Source organism: Emys orbicularis, chromosome 11, assembly GCF_028017835.1.
Source record: "Emys orbicularis isolate rEmyOrb1 chromosome 11, rEmyOrb1.hap1, whole genome shotgun sequence".
Lineage (NCBI taxonomy): Eukaryota > Metazoa > Chordata > Testudines > Emydidae > Emys > Emys orbicularis.
Genome location: NC_088693.1, coordinates 37,405,507 through 37,421,426, shown reverse-complemented (window position 1 = coordinate 37,421,426; position 15,920 = coordinate 37,405,507). Strand labels below are relative to the sequence as shown.

Below are 15,920 nucleotides of genomic sequence, written 5' to 3'. Positions count from 1 at the left end.
TCCTCTATAACAGTGGTTTTCAACCTTTTTTCATTTGCAGACCACTACATATTTTCAAATGGTGGTACGGACCCCTTTGGAAATCTTAGGCATAGTCTGTGGACCCCTAGTTGAAAATCACTGTTTTATAGTAACGACAACCTTTTGCGGACCCCAGACAGTCTGCAGACCCCCCAGGGGTCTCTGGAGACCACAGGTTGAAAACCACTGATCTATAATGGATCCACTTGCTGGATTGGGGCCTATACATTGAAAATGAGCCATGACATCCTTGCCATGGCCTCACATCACTTACAACATCACTGACTGAGACTAACCAGATGATCAACAACAGAACTAAAACAGAATTCAAAGGACTGGAAATGGCCACAGAGTGAGCGAAGGGCTGTACAAAATGCTGCAATGAGCTGAGCAAGGAATGGAGAAAGCCATGATGCCTCCTAAAAGTTAGCACCACTTTTTAAAAAATAAGCCTTGACTATACATATATTTCTATAGCCCGGCTTCACCCGTAGGTTTTCCTACAAGACAGACTCGAGGAGTCTCTCTCACATGGCAGGCGCCCCAACTTCAAGCTGTGCCAAGTGATGCCAGACACCACAGAGCGGCGGGGGGGCGGCTGTCGGTGGAGAGGTACACATCCAGGGAGGCGGAGATCCACCCCCGCCCGACCCTCTCCTCCCCCCGGGGCAGGTGCATGCCCAGCTGGCTGCGAGCGGACCCCCCGGAACCCCGCAGCTCGGCGGCGCTCATCGCTAGCCTCCCTCCGCGGCACGAGGCGCTAGGGACCATGCCCGGGGCTGTCTGGTGCAGCCGCAGCTCCCCGCCCCGCCTCCTCGCCGCCGGTGCCCTGCCTCCTCCTCCCCCCGCCGTGCGGCTGGCGGCTCGCAGGGAGGGAGCGTGAGCAGCGAGCGAGCGGGCGGGGGTTAAAGGTGCCGCTGGAAGGGAAGTTTGGAGAAGGTCGTGCGGTGTCTGTGCGCTCCGGCAGCATCATGGCGGAGCCCAGCGACTCGCCTGTCCACCTCCAGCCGCCCCCGCCGCCGGCCGCTCCCGCCGCCTGGCCCATCTGCAGGGACGCCTACGAGCTGCAGGAGGTTATCGGTCAGTGGGGCGGGGGGCCGGGGTGGGGAGCCGGGCTGCGCCGGGGAGGAGGCGGGCGGGTGGGCAGGGGGGATGCGCCGGTAGCCGGCTGCGGGGCCTACCGGCGTTTGCTCTCCGCAGGCTTCTCTCACTGCGGCGGGCGCGCCCGGCACTGCAGCGGCTGCAAACTTTATTTCCGAGGCGCCGGCTGGGGCTGGCTGCCCCGTTCTCCCCACGCGTGGGGGGCGGCGGCTCCTGGTGGGGGTGCAGTGGCAGCTGCCCCAGCCCTTCTGCGGGGCCGTTGGGGTGGGGATGAGCCCCTAAGCATCAATGGTGAGCAACGAGCTGTAATTAACCATTGGCCTTTCCTCATCTCTGCTCTCGCCTGCTGTAACGGTGCACCCCGTTCAGATTAGTCTGCATCTTTCCGGTGGTTTTCGGGGGGGGGGGAAGGTGTTAAATCTCCCCATCTGCGGCTTGTGCTGATTTCCTTTTTGAAAGCCTTCATTTCCTTTTGCCCCCTCTGCATCACTTTAATTTTTCCCCATCTCCTCTTCTCTGCCCTCCCCATCATTCTACTCTCCTACACACTATTTTCTTACCACTGTTGTGATTATGGCTTAATTTCATTGGTGCAAACCTTCCCCTTCGGTTTAAGGTTTAACACCCCTCCCCCAAACATACAGGCGGTGTGTGTTGTGCTTGTGCATGTAACAGTTAATTGCCATCAAAATGTGACTGACTTAGTTTTCCTCCCATCTGTGTGAATCAGATCATCATGAATCTTGCAAGGTGAAAAGATGACTGATGGTAACAATATGTATAATGGAAGGCTCTACTCCTTTCTGATCTGGATGCTATTTATTGCTAGTTAATCAGTTCAAGAATACTCATTCTTGTGTTTTTTATTTTTATATATAAAAACCTGCAGAAACTAAAGGCCAGGTCCAAAATTGCAATTGTTACTCCTTGAGGTTTAGGCTAGAATTCATTTACCTCAAACATTCCTGTAGATTTGCTTTGCGTTGCTCTTGTAATTAGTGGCGCTTTTAATATTGCGCACCAATTGCTGTTTACTGTGACAGATGACATTTTTAATCAGGGTTGTAAATCATGTACATTCAGCTTTGTTTCTGAGGCTATTTAGTTTCCACAATCTGAAACTAAGTGTTACCAAGGAGAAATAACTTGTCCCTTCACTCTCAAGTTTTACCAGGCTTCTGTTTTACTCATATTCTTTCCCCTTTTATTCCCCATTCCTCCACTTGAACTTCACTAAAATGAAGAAGGCTGAGGCCTGGTTTACTTACATAACTATGCCAGCAAAACTTTTAAACGTGGAGTGTATTGGTGGGGGGAAAGAGTCACACTTCTAACTGTGACATAGCTATGCCGCTGAAAGCCCTAGTATGGATGCAGGCCTCTTGCCAGTGTACCAAGAGAACTGAAATAATCTATACTAGTAAAAGAGTTGTTTTGCTGGTATAAGATACATCCCCCAGTGGCTGGGTTTGCTGGTAAACTATACCCAGAAATCCTTTCTGCTGTAGAAAAGGCCTGAGAAAGGTGTTAATCTAATCCTTATCTGCTGTTGCAATGGGAGTCTGTAGTATGTTTCTTATTTAAGTACTGGCTGTTCTCCATTGGTGCAGTTGTAGAATGGCTGAAGATTAGGGCTACGCTACACTGGCAACGATAAAGCGCTGCCGTGGCAGTGCTTAAACGTGGCTTGTGTGGTCACGGCAAAGTGCCGGGAGAGAGCTCTCTCAGCGCTCTAAAAAGCCACCTTCACGAGCGGTGTAGCTACCAGTGCTGGTGCACTGTCTACACTGGTGCTTTACAGCGCGGAAACTTGCTGCGCTCAGGGGGGGTGAAAGTTGCAGCACTGTACATTGCCAGTGTAGACCAAGGGCTTGTAGGGGGTGGAGGGGGGAAGAGTGTTTACTTCTCAAAAAAGCAGTTTAGAAAGAGTCTATGGACTGTTCAAAAATGTTAAATAGGTATAGTTTATCTATTTACTGATACAAATGTTTCAAGTGCCTATAATTGCAAAGATGGGACACTCTTTTTGGGGAAATGCATTTCTTGTGTAGATAGGCCTCCAGGCTAACTAATAGATAGTATTCGATTACCACAGTAAAGTGACAGGGCAGTTTCTTGTAGCATAAGAATCCATCACTACTTCTTAGTGAGGAAGGTAAGGTAGGGTTCTACTGGAACCTGATCCAGTAAGGTGCAGAGTGTTTTCTTGGATGTGCTGAGTATGTATGTAGGGTTGCTTTTGTATACCTTCATCTTAGTATCCAGGGGAAAATAATACAGTTCCAGTGTCTGACTGCCACTCCTGTTCAGTAAGCAGCATTTAATCACTGAAGCTCTTAAAGTTTAATCACTTCATGAACATGAGTACTGCCACTTATTAAAATAAACTTTCCACAGGTGAATAGTTTTAAGTACACACAAAACTGTCTACCAGATAGGAGCCTGAAGGGATATGTTTTGTTCTAATAGTCCTTTGCCAGTTAAACCAGGAAAAGTACAGTATATTGAGGCATCTGAGTGGGATTTTTAAGAAGAAAGACATACCAGTCTTCTTTAGCACAGACTTTCATAGGCTTACATAGTATGGAATATTTCTTAATGTAACTAAAGTCACCTTCTATCTGTAGACTAAATCTAATGTCTTAAGAGAGATTTCAGGGTTTATTAGTGACCGCCATATTGCTGAAAAGTACAGTAACCTACTTTTTGGAACTGGTCATGTTAGAATTAATATGGTGAGAGGGTAATCAGTTTCCATCCTGCTCTTGTAGGGTAAGCAACTGGAAATGGTGCCACTGTTTTTTTTTTTTTTTTTTTTTTTAAATCAAATCTTTGCTTACTGTTAAACCACTTCCTACCTTAATGGCAATTTAAAAACTGCCTTTGAGTTTCCATATAGCCCGTGTAATAAATAATGTTTTTTCCCCAATCATATAGCAGTGGCTAGCTGGAGGCCCAAGTGCCCAGTAGGGGAAAAATTGGTAATTAAGATATGAGAAGCACTGTTTCCTCTAGGAACCTTAAAAACAAACAAACAAAAAAAACCCTGCCCGTTTTGCTAAACAAAATACCTTTTCTTTTAAGGTTGTGTCAGCACTTCCATTGCAAATTCCTACTATCATGAGTTAATAACTTTATTAAAAAATAATTGTGGGTTGAAACCTGGTATGTAGATTCTTGAAACAAAGGAAATAGCTTTTATCTGTACCATGAACATATTCAATTAAACCGTGTGGTGGATTTGGTCATATTTGAAGATTTTGTTGTTGGCTGTTCTTGCAAGTCTTGGTATAGTTTGAGATTTACAAAAAGCTACTGATTATAAGCAAATTATCTTTAATAGAAGTAAATAAGATTCAATATTCTTGTCAAATTGGGCTCTTTCATTGTGGATTGGCTCTGAATAAGATGACACATCTGATTTTCTGTCACTTCCTAAAACTTCTACATATCTTCCTTTCTAACATATAAGGGAATTCGCTCTTAAGGATTTGCTAACTGAATTTCCTTGCTTTTGTTTCTATGACATTTTTATATAATTCTGTATCTGCTTAGTTGTATTGAGTCCTATATCAAATGGATGTTACCAAAGATAAAGCAATGTTATGATGAGCGTGAGAAGACTTTCTGAATGCTTTTGAGCAAATTGCTTAAGACTCCATGCCTCAGTTTCCCTATTTGTAAGGGAAGAGCTAGTTCTCTCCTCCTTACTGGCTATTTTGAGAGCCTTGGATGGAAGGTTCTGGCCAAGCTCAAGTTACTTTGAAAGGAAAGGATTGTTTCTACAGAGTTTGAAGAGAATTGAAGCATATTTTACGTTACAGATCATTTAAGAAGGTCTCATTTGAAAATTTGACTTTTTGGTCTAACATTGCCTTGTCACCCTCCGGCTCAAAAAACTTGTGACATGAAACACCGAACTTCCAATGTAGCTAATTTCCTATAACTCATGGAATCTAACTTCTGCATAAAACAGATAATTTAGCAAAACCTATCCATTTTTGTTGTGGGTGTTTTATGGACAACCCTGCTCCTGATGTTAGGGTTTTTGTTTGGTGCTCCCCCTTCCTTCCTACCTCCCTCCCTCCCTTGCGCCAGTGACTTCACTGGAAGCAGGGCCATGTACCCAGTGTCTATCTAGTGTCTAGTTTTAGCTGAGAAAGAATGAGCACTTCTGTAGGTTTGAGCTAATGGAGGCCTTCATATAGCTCAGTGTTAGAGGCATGTGGTTGTGGAAATGAAGGACTGAGGTTCCAGTCGTGAGTCTGCAAGTGTTTGCTGTCTTATAATGGAGAGAGGAAAGATTTTTGATAGTTGTGGATGTAACTGCAGCGCCTTTTTTTTTTTTTTTTTTTTTTTTTTTTTCATTGTCCTTCCTATAACTAGGAGGGTATAGTATCCCCGACTACCAGAGTACCTTAGAAAACTTTGGTTAAACCTGAGCGAGTACTCATTGAGATGAAAATATTCAAAGGGCTTCTTTGCAAAGAAACACTAGCCACTTCCAATCTGCTAAACAAAATGTTACACCACAGTACTTGAAGCCCAGGTAGATCTTGACACTAGCCCTTGCAAGAGGCTGTTCAAATACATGAATTGTAAAATGTTTAAGAAACTGCATTATTTGAGAACCAGATAGTGGTGGTCGTGTTTAAAGTTATTTTTCTGTCCCCAGAAATGTTTCTAAGTATAAAGAAATGTATAGATATACTACTACTTGATTTGGATCAGAGTTAAGGTTGTAGTGTACTTTCACCACTAAATCTCAAACAACACTGCACCTTTAAACATGAAAACTATATATATAAATGCCACTGATCAGCCTAAACTGAAGTCCACATAAATAACTTACTTGTCTGTAAGTTTCTTTTCTTTTAAGCTACATGTTTCTCAGGAAACAGTTACAAATACTTTTCCAAAAATTTCTGTCAATTGATAAACTGTTACATGGGAAGTTCTAACTTCTCATTTCTTAAAATAGAAAATACATAATACAGAGGAGGGGAAAATACTAAAACTAATGAGTCCTAGTCAAGGTGGCTCTATTGTGATGAAACTTGTGTTTCTTTATAGTTTGATGATGGTTACATGGGCATCTAGGGTTCTGGTCTATAATTGAAAGTCTTACTGGTATAACTATTTTGGTTAGGGGTACAATTAATTAACCAAAATAGTTATATAGAGAAAATAGTCAATTGCAGACGAGGTCTTGGTTGTTGTTGCCTTCTTACATCTAAGTTCTGGGTTTTGTAAGTGATGTGGTTATTAATTTCACCATTACTTAGCAAACTTGTGTAACTGTTTTTTTGTTTTTTGTTTGCTAGAATATCCTAGGGTGACATCCCCTCCAAATCAAACAAACTTGTAAAGCCTGACCACCTTCACACCAGAAGGCTGAAGGCTATGAAAGTAGCCAAAAAATAATGCTCAAGAAGAGAAGGAACAAACTAAAAACTGGATTTCCTACATATTGATAGTAGCAAAACCAAGGTGAATAAAGCCTGGTGACTTCAAACTAATTTAACTCTTAAACTGGAAGTCAAAGGTGTATAAAATGTTCAACATGCTGTGTGTTCACCTGATGCTGTGTAGTGAAACTTACAGAGAATTACATGCCCCAGTTTTCCCCTCTCTCCAAACTGCTGTGCAGCCACTCAGCCGGCTCCCAGGCCACTTTATCACTCATTCCCAAGGATTTCTTGGAATCTGAGGTGCAACAGCTCGGAGACCTAAACAGGCTTAGCTGTGTGTGTGTGTGTGTGTGTGGTGGTGGTATGTGCTTTGAGAGGAGCTGTTGTGCGGGGCAGTGTTGGCAATAGAAGTAGTCTGGGAGTCAAGAGTAGGTACTCTTCTGAGTGTTAGAAAAAGCTGTATTTGCTTGATGTGGTGTATTAAAATTGTAATTGTAAAATTTATATTTCCACAGTTTTACCCTGGTCCTGCTTGCAGGCTATGGGCCTCTAGGGAAGTATGCAAACTGGGCCTAGCAGAATGAGTGTGCAGCCAGCCTAGAGTTAAGTGTGGTGAGTTGTGCCTCTCTGTTTTAGAGAGCAGCCTGCTTTGTGTATCTGTTTTTTGGTTCTTGTGTTATGAATTCCAAGAAATAAAGTAGGATTACACTGCAACCTTCCAGAAAGATAAATATAAAAATGCTCTAACTTCTGTGAATATGCCATGTAACAATGCTTGATGAGGACCTATTGTGAGGACCCTAGAAGAAATTCCATTAGAACTCTTCTACTAGTCTCTGATTTATTTTTTTTTCTACTGGAGAGTCATTTGCCCAAGGAACTGGTAGGCCAGCAAACAAATTGCATTGATCCAAAGTCTCCTTGCCATGTGGAACCAGAAACTCTTTGAAATTAGAACCATCCACTCACTCACTTAGTGGAAGTAGCTCATTACACAAGGGAAGAAGCAGGTGGTTATTGCAGAGGCCAAAGCAGGCATTGCTGTGTAACAGCTCCGTGTGCAGCTCTGACTCTGAGACCCTACTTCATGTTTTAATATGCTGACTTTGGCTGTGACCCCTCTGCAGCATGACTTTTGGGGTGGAAAGGGGTGGATGTCTTAGCCTTCAGAACTGAATGGCTGTGGCTTTTTTTTTTTTTTTTTTAAAGATACTTTGTCATGTTTTAAATTCTCAGTTCTTAGGCTTTTAGTGTGTTTAAGCCTCACCATTTTACAGCAGTTACCCTTGGTGACCACCAAAGCTTGCTGGAGGCATTAGGAAACCTATGAGCAGCAATGGAGGCATGGGTGCAATCTGCCTACAGAGATAGGAAGATAACCATGGCATTGGTTTACCCTTTTGGTTTAACTTTTGGAAGCGAATCTTCACTATCAGAAGAGCTGGAAACTTGTTTACTTTAATTGAAAGCATACATTCTGTGGAGATTGCTGGCATTTACTCCTAGCAAGCAGTAAATATTTTTTTTTTTGTATTTGTTTTTTAAGTCTGGTTTATAGCACTGGCTAGCAAACTGAAGTATTGACAACTCCATTTGATTGTATTTGTTTGTTTTTGAGGTTTTGGAGTGCTAGTGTATGATTTATCTTCTGGAAAATATTATTGCGTAGTGTGTCAGGGCTATTTTAATGCAAGATAAAACAAGCTGCCATGGTCATGGTTTGTAAGTATGAATCTCCTATGGTGATTGAGGTGAGGTGGCAAAATAGGGTAAGGGTGATGTGAAATAGCCTTAAAGCAGCTTCTTTGCTCAGCACTTGTGGAGCTGTAGAGCAATGGATAGTTGAAAATCTTATTGGGAGGATCTAGGCAAGTACACTACTGTAACTATGGGTCTGTATTTCTGAGTACTGTGGAGTTCTGCATAACTGTTTGCTGACTTACAAGGGTGTGTATTCTATGTTGGTGCTGACAGCCCAAGGATTGAAATGAGCAGGCATCCTATTCTGTGTTCAGTCAACTAAGGCTTACTTGTATCTTATATATTATAGTCTTCTATACTGATGAGCAAAAAATGTTCATATATCCTCTTCCCCCCCCCCCCCCCCATTCCCTCAGCCTGTCCTGGAATTACTCCCTGCCAGCTCTCTCTCACTTTCTGAAGCACTACAGGCAATTGAGGGTGGGGAGGGGAGGCAAAGAGGGGGCAGAGCTGGGAGTTCTCTGCTGAGAGAGAGAAGCAGGTGTCGGGGAGTAAGATGTAGAGAGGACCTGCTGAGAAGTCTGCACCTGAGAGGTAATTGTTAACGAAGGGGAGAAGCCAGTGGAGACACAGATCAAAGTCATGGGGACGGAGGAGAGTAAAGCTACCGAGGAAAAAGATGGGGAAGATGCCTGGTGGTAGAAAAGGGTTGCTTTTTCTTGGGTCTGATTTCAGATAAGCCAGAGAGCTGTGGAGTTTGGTGAATTTTAGGTAGTTCTCTGCGCGCATCCCTCCTCCTCTTGAAGAAGAAAGAAGTCAAAAACCAACTTCCTCTGGGATCTTAGTAGCTCCATGACTTCTGGATTACATGGTGAACAGGGTCTCTGACAAAAGTCTTGCGATATTGACAAGTACTTTAAAGCCTGGAGGATTTTTAGGATCCCATTTTTTTTTTTTTGGTCTGTTTTCCTTTAGAGAAATATTCAAGAGGTGTTGGCAGTGTCATACCTTTCAGAGATGTTCTCAAAGGTGCCTTAGTGAAAAGATTTAATCATCAGCATTACTTAGTAATGAATTATTAATTTTTATGGAATCAGTGGGGTTAATATTTCCAACCTTTGGTCTCTAGATGTTTGACCTAACTTAACTAGTCAATGGGCTTCTGAAAGCCTAATGTAATAAATCAGCATTGATTAATTCTTTTATGGTTAACAATATGAGTGAATCACTTTGTTAGACTAATTATTCTTCAAAACACTGTGGATCACTGATGCATGGGCTTTCTGATCAGAAGTAAAATTCTGCTGGGAGTTGGGTATCATGAAAAGCTGGCTTACTATGGACGCAGGTATGCCACCAGTTAGGCGCTACATAGTACAGCTAAAAGGAGACAGGTAGTGTAGAAATAGAAAATTGAAAGGAGAAGAGGTAGTAGGCAGTCTTGTCTGATCATGGCTACTGTGGATGGTGTGGTATGTGGTTTTTATGGCTCTGGTCACATGCTCAGTTGTGTGGTGAAGCTTTGTTTAGAGATCATATGTTTGGTTCAAAGTTGGGGCTGATGCATTTTACCTGAACCAATTAATTTTTAGTATAGCTGCAAGTGGGGTGTGTGTGTGCGTGTGCATTTTATGATGGGGATAAAAATATGGTTCTGTCATTTAATAAGCCAGAAAAGTATAGGGCTTGTATATTGCAAAATGTGCTCTGATATTTTCATTTGTGGGTATTGCTTCCTATCTTGTAAGGAAAAAGTAGGCCAAGCTCATGATCTTGCTGCCATAACTAGTTCTGAGCAATAACATACAGTAACTCCTCGCTTAACGCTGTAGTTATGTTCCTGAAAAATGTTACTTTAAGCGAAATGATGTTAAGCGAATCCAATTTCCCCATAAGAATTAATGTAAATTGGGGGGGGGGGGGTAAGGTTCCAGGGACCTTTTTTTTTTTTTTTTTTCCACCAGACAAAAGACATTGTACAAGTTTTAAATAATTTTAAACAAACTATTTAATACTGTACTCACCAATGATGATTGTGAAGCTTGGTTGGGGCGGGGCATAGTGGGGTCTGGGCACAGGGGCTTGCCCCACTCTGCCTGTCTGGTGCTCCTGCCGGGGAGCAGGGTTGGGGGCTTGCCCATTCTCTGGCTGGAGTGGGGTAAGCCCCCATGCCCTGTTCCTGCTCCCCAGCTGGAACGCCAGGTGGGCAGAACCGGGCTAGCTCCCACTCCCCGACCCCGCTCTCCGGCTGGAACGCCGGGCGGGCAGAGTGGGGCAAGCCCCCGTGCCCTGACCCCGCTCCCTGGCAGGAGTGCCAAGTGGGCGGAATGGGGCAAGCCAAACAACCTTATAACGGAACGTTGCACAACTTTAAACGCGTATGTTCTCTAATAGATCGGCAACTTAATAACAAAACAAAGTCGTCCCGGTTAACATTAAGTGAGGAGTTACTGTAGCTTAATTATAGCACATTGGGGTCTAGGCCTAGACCTCATGGTGGTAGTACAACTAATAAAGATGCTTTCTCCTAATGTATTTCCACCTGCACCCTAAACAAAGACTTAAATTACATTATGCTGAATTTATAATTAGATACTCACTCTTGCATATTGCTGTCTAACATGCCTGCTCTTTCTGAGGATAGACAGAAATGGCCTTACTACTGTCTTAAGGCCACTTAAGGGCAATTTAGCAAAGAGGAAAGTGAGAGCTGCTTCTAACTTCTTTTTTTTTTTTATTGTAAGAACAATGCCTACAAATTTCGTTGTTTCCTCCTTTGTTGTTCATCTTCTGGGGATCATTGTAAGCGGTAATTTGTTGCTAATGTCCTGTCATGACAGATTCTAACTTTTTTTATAAAAGCTACCTGGAGCGGTGGGAGCTAGCTGAAGATGCTCTGTTGCTCAACATCTGAGCATTAGCTGGAGACGTTGGTGTCAGGACAGCAGCAATGTTACACACTTCAGCTGAAGGCCTGTGGCTGGCCTGTGTCAGCTGACTCAAGCTCACTGCATCTCAGGATGAGGGGCTATAAAATGGCAGTGTAGGAGTCTGGGCTTAGGCTGAAGCCCAGGTTCTGGGACCCTCTTCCACTCCATTTGTGGCCTGAGCTCCAAGAGCCTGAGTCTGCTGACACAGGCCAGCCGGGGGTATTTAACTGTAGTGTAGACATATCCTTTACCCTTTTTTTTTTTTTTTTTTTTTTTTTTTTAAATCAACTGCTATTAGTTTGACGCACTCAGCAGTGACCGTCAGAAGACTCAGAAAATGCTACGTTGATGTTTCTGTGCAGCTATAATTGTTTTTAAAATGTTTACTTCCAAACTGAAGGAAGAGCAGGGAAAACATGCCCAGTAATTAAATCAACATCACAATTTTTCTCTATTTATGATGCTGCTTTAAAGGTAAGCTGTAGTTCTTCTCAAAAGCTTGTTTCTAGGCAGTGTTTTTCTGTACAACTTTTAAAACCATTTGTAATGTAACAGCCTGAGAAGTGGGGCTGGTAGAAGTAGAGCTGTAGTGGTTTCTGTAGAAACCCTTCTGTTATAATGTCAAGAAGGCTTGGGATTTGATCCTACATAAGCATTTGATATTGTGGACTTGTGCTCCGGTGCTGATCCTCTAGCTATGCAAGATAAGGGCCTTAGATGTCAATTACTTGTACTGAATGATCACTTCCTCATTTCGCATGCTAATGAAAGGTGAGAGAGGGAGAGAGAATAAAGCATTTTGAAATTAAAAAAAAAAAAAACTGTTGAAAGACACTCTTAAAATGTATATTTTTCGAAGGAAAACTCCAGAGACTCGTTACATTTTAGGTAACTAATTGTCTAGCCATGTAAGAAAATAATATAATTCCTCTTAAGCATCTCCTTCAGTAAATGAGTCTGTGGTCTCTGAGGGTGCCATTTGAATGATACTGCTCAGCAGGGATTTGGGTCTGAAAACTGGCTTTCCTGTTATAGAATACTGGAAACCAGAAAGTTTCAAAGTTGCTGTAAGTTCTGAGACTTGTAAAGAAAACCAGCATATATTTTTGTGGATTTGTGTAGTAGTTGATTTAATCAGAATATTTTTGATTCCTAATCTCCCCTGCCCCCAAGGATTTAGAAAAGCTGACTATTTTATATCTTTTAAATCTCTGTTGCACTAACAATCCTTTCTCAAATCAGCAGTTTGCTGGATTTCCCCCCTTCCCCCCCTTGTGCCTTAGACCCTGATTCTGCAAAATGTAAGCAATTGCATATGCACTGATCATACTGTTACTTAAGCGATTAGAATATTTTTGCAGCTTCACTGAAGCTTTTAATTCAAGGCCAGCTGTAAGCACAAGTGCAGCAAAGATCTGATTGGAGCCTTGTCCTTTCAAAGGCCATGTGTCATATTAATTCTGCAACTTGGTCTTGTCTCCCTTGTCAGCAGTGGGAACTGATTTGGAGGCAATTCATAGGGTGCGAACTATGTCAATATCTTCCTCTTTCCAGAAGTTTGGGAGTTCTATTCAAATAAGTTGCTTTTTTTTTCTTTTTGATTTGACAGCTTTGTCTTTTAGTGCTTTCAGATTTGCTTGTCCATGGTTCTGTTTTCTCTTTAGACTATTCTTTCTCCAACATCTCTCTTGCCCATGAATAAGAATTTTCAGTCAAAATTATTTATTACATTGTTGGCAGTTTTGTGTTTCAAAGATAACCTGTTAAGATTTTCCCATAAAACTCTTGTGTGGGCTGTTTTATATGGAGTAACTCTTTATACCTTGGAAACAATGAATTCTGCATCAGAATTTTTAAGGGAGGCTTGAACACAATTTACCATTTCTGTCTTGGATTGAGCCACTCTAAAACTAATCATGATGTACCGTCTGCCATTCTTTTGACTTGGAGCCAGGTGCTTTTGTAGAAGTTTGATTTAGCTGAATTTGAATAAATGCTAAAACATCTAGTTTCTATGATGCACTCCTCTCTGTGTGTGGAGCATTTATATTATTCTATGCTCCAGGTCAGTGGCAAAAGACAGAATGCTTCCTCTGGCACGCTTCCTGGATGTCTAATTAGATAGAGGAGGAATTTGTAGATTACCAGCAGAAAAGTAGAGAAGGAGAAAATATTTCTCTTGAGGATGGTGTGGACGGGGAAAGAACTACACTGGAAGCAATTACCTTATTGTGGAATTAAATTTACCAAATAAGAGCTCAATCTCTTTTTGAGCCACCTTTAGGTTTTTAAGTTTCCTAGTCTTTGAATGTAATGTGGGAATGCCAGACTTGAGAGTTCAGATATCCAGGCAGCCAAAAATCATAAAATTGTCCTAAATCACGTGATGTCACAAATAACTTTGGGGTTCTTTTCATTTGCCTAACAGTGTCTTGAACCCCAATAGGGTTCATGTTTTCTGGCTTGCCTCTGCAATGGTGAGGATTAGGAACTTTTTTTTAATTAAAGGTGAGATTCTCCCCTTATCTCTACTCCAGGTACTGGAGCTTTTAGAATGACACAGAATCTGGTATTTCAGTTAGCTGCTGTTAGTGGGTTTGGATAAAGGCTATTTTCCTAATTTGAACCAAGGTAGGATCTTTGTTGGCTTTTTGTCCCTCTGCTACTATTCAATTTGTTCCTGTATATTAAAAAAAATGCTAATAAAAATGAATAGACTTTAGAACATTGGGCAATATTATGATTAAAAAGCATCTTAAATTTCACTTGTCTTTGAATATTCTTATTTTAAATAGTTTCCCTGGGACATCCTAATTATAACAGATTGGCATGTAATTAACTGAGCACTTCAGATCACGTTACTATGCTCCAACTTTAAAAAACAAAACAAAGATCGCCTACAAAAATCCATGAAGATCCCAAAGTTGTTTTCTCTTGGAATACTAGATCAAAGTAGTGAAGCCTGTTTTAAATGAGTACATGTTAAGAGATGTATCTTCAATGCAGCAGATGAAAACAAGTGCAATGAATGAAATAAATTGAAATGAATACCTGTAAGAAACAAATTTCAAATGTACTAAGAAGTGAGAGAATTCACTTAGATTTATAAAGGCCATTAATAAAAACATTAAAAAAAAAAAAGCCTGTGCATATTATAAAAATACATGTTAAAGGAGTCTTCCAGTGAATTATAATGTAATCCTAGAAACATGGGGTTTCAAGGGACCTAGAGAGGTCATCTAGTCCAGCCCCCTTCACTGAGGCAGGACCAAGTATAGCTGACAGGTATCTGTCTTACCTGTTCTTAAAAACCTCCAATGATAGGGATTTTCACAAAACTGGGTGACTGGGCAATAAAATGGCAGATGAAATTCAATGTTGATAAATGCAAAGCAATGCACATTGGAAAACATAATCCCAACTGTAAATAAGGGATAGATAAGAAGACAGAAAATATCATATTGCCTCTATATAAATTCATGGTATGCCCACATCTTGAATACTGCGTTCAGATGTGGTCACCCCATCTCAAAAAAGATATATTGGAATAGGGTCAGAAAAGGGTGACAAAAATTATTAGGGGTATGGAATGGCTGTCATATGAGGAGATATTAATAAAACTGACTTTTCATCTTGGAAAAGAGATGACTAAGGGGGGAGATGATAGAGGTCTATAAAATCATGACTGGTGTGAAAAAAGTCAATAAGGAAGTGTTCTTTACTCCTTCTCATAACACAAGAACTAGGGACCACCAAATGAAATTAATAGGTAGCAGGTTTAAAACAAAAGGAACTATTTTTTCACACAATGCACAGTCAGTCTGTGGAACTCCTTGCCAAAGGATGTTGTGAAGGCCAAGACTATAAGAGGGTTCAAAAAAGAACTAGATAAGTTCATGGATGATAGGTCCATCAATGGTGATTAGCCAGGATGGGCAGGGATGGTGTCCTTAGCCTCTGTTTGCCAAAAGCTGGGAATGGGCAACAGGGGATGGATCACTTGATTACCTGTTCTGTTCCTTCCCTTTGGGGCACCTGGCATTGGCTGCTGTCGGAAGACAGGATACTGGGCTAGATGGATCTTTGGTCAACCCAGTATGGCCATTCTTATGTTCTTATCCACTTGGTAATCTCTTCCTTATAATTAGGCAGTTCTTCCTAATCTCCAGTAAGGGAGATTTATGTTAGGTACTACACCAATTACTACTTGACCTACCTTCAGCAGACATGGAAAACAACTGATCTCCATCCTCTTGATAACAATCCTTAACAGATTTGAAGACTATCAGGCTCCCCCTGAGTCCTCTTTTTCTCAAGACAACATGCCTTCCTCCCGCCCCCAACCTTTCCTTGTAGAGCAGGTTTGTAAAACTGGTTTATCATCTTTTTGTTGTTGTTCTCCTCTGGACTCTGTCCAATTTGTCCACATCTTTCTTCAAGTGGGGTGTCCAACACTGGACGCACATTCCAGCTGAAGCCTCACCAGTGCTTAGTAGAGTAAGACAATTAACTCCCATGTTATATTAGCAGCAGTATTATATATAAATGTCACAGTATTTGTCTTTTTTTGCAACTGCATCACATAGTCATATTCACTTTGATCTGCTCTAACCCCTGAACCTTTTTAGCTGTGTTATCATCTAGCTGGTTATTCCCCCATTTTGTAGCTGTTCGATATATTTTTCTTCCTAAAGGTAGTATCTGTCTTCCCTTTGTTTTGTGTCATTCTGGTGATTTCAGACAAATTTTCTAACTT

General features: G+C 41.7%; 1 protein-coding gene across 1 annotated transcript in view; it reads left to right on the top strand.

Moving 5' to 3' along the window:
• The first annotated feature begins 992 nt into the window (after nt 1-992).
• STK39 (serine/threonine kinase 39) overlaps nt 993-15,920 on the top strand; it is a 167,702-nt gene continuing 152,774 nt past the window's right edge. The window contains exon 1 of the mRNA XM_065413496.1: nt 993-1,101. Coding sequence (XP_065269568.1) covers nt 993-1,101 — 109 coding nt within the window. The remainder of the gene's footprint in view (nt 1,102-15,920) is intronic.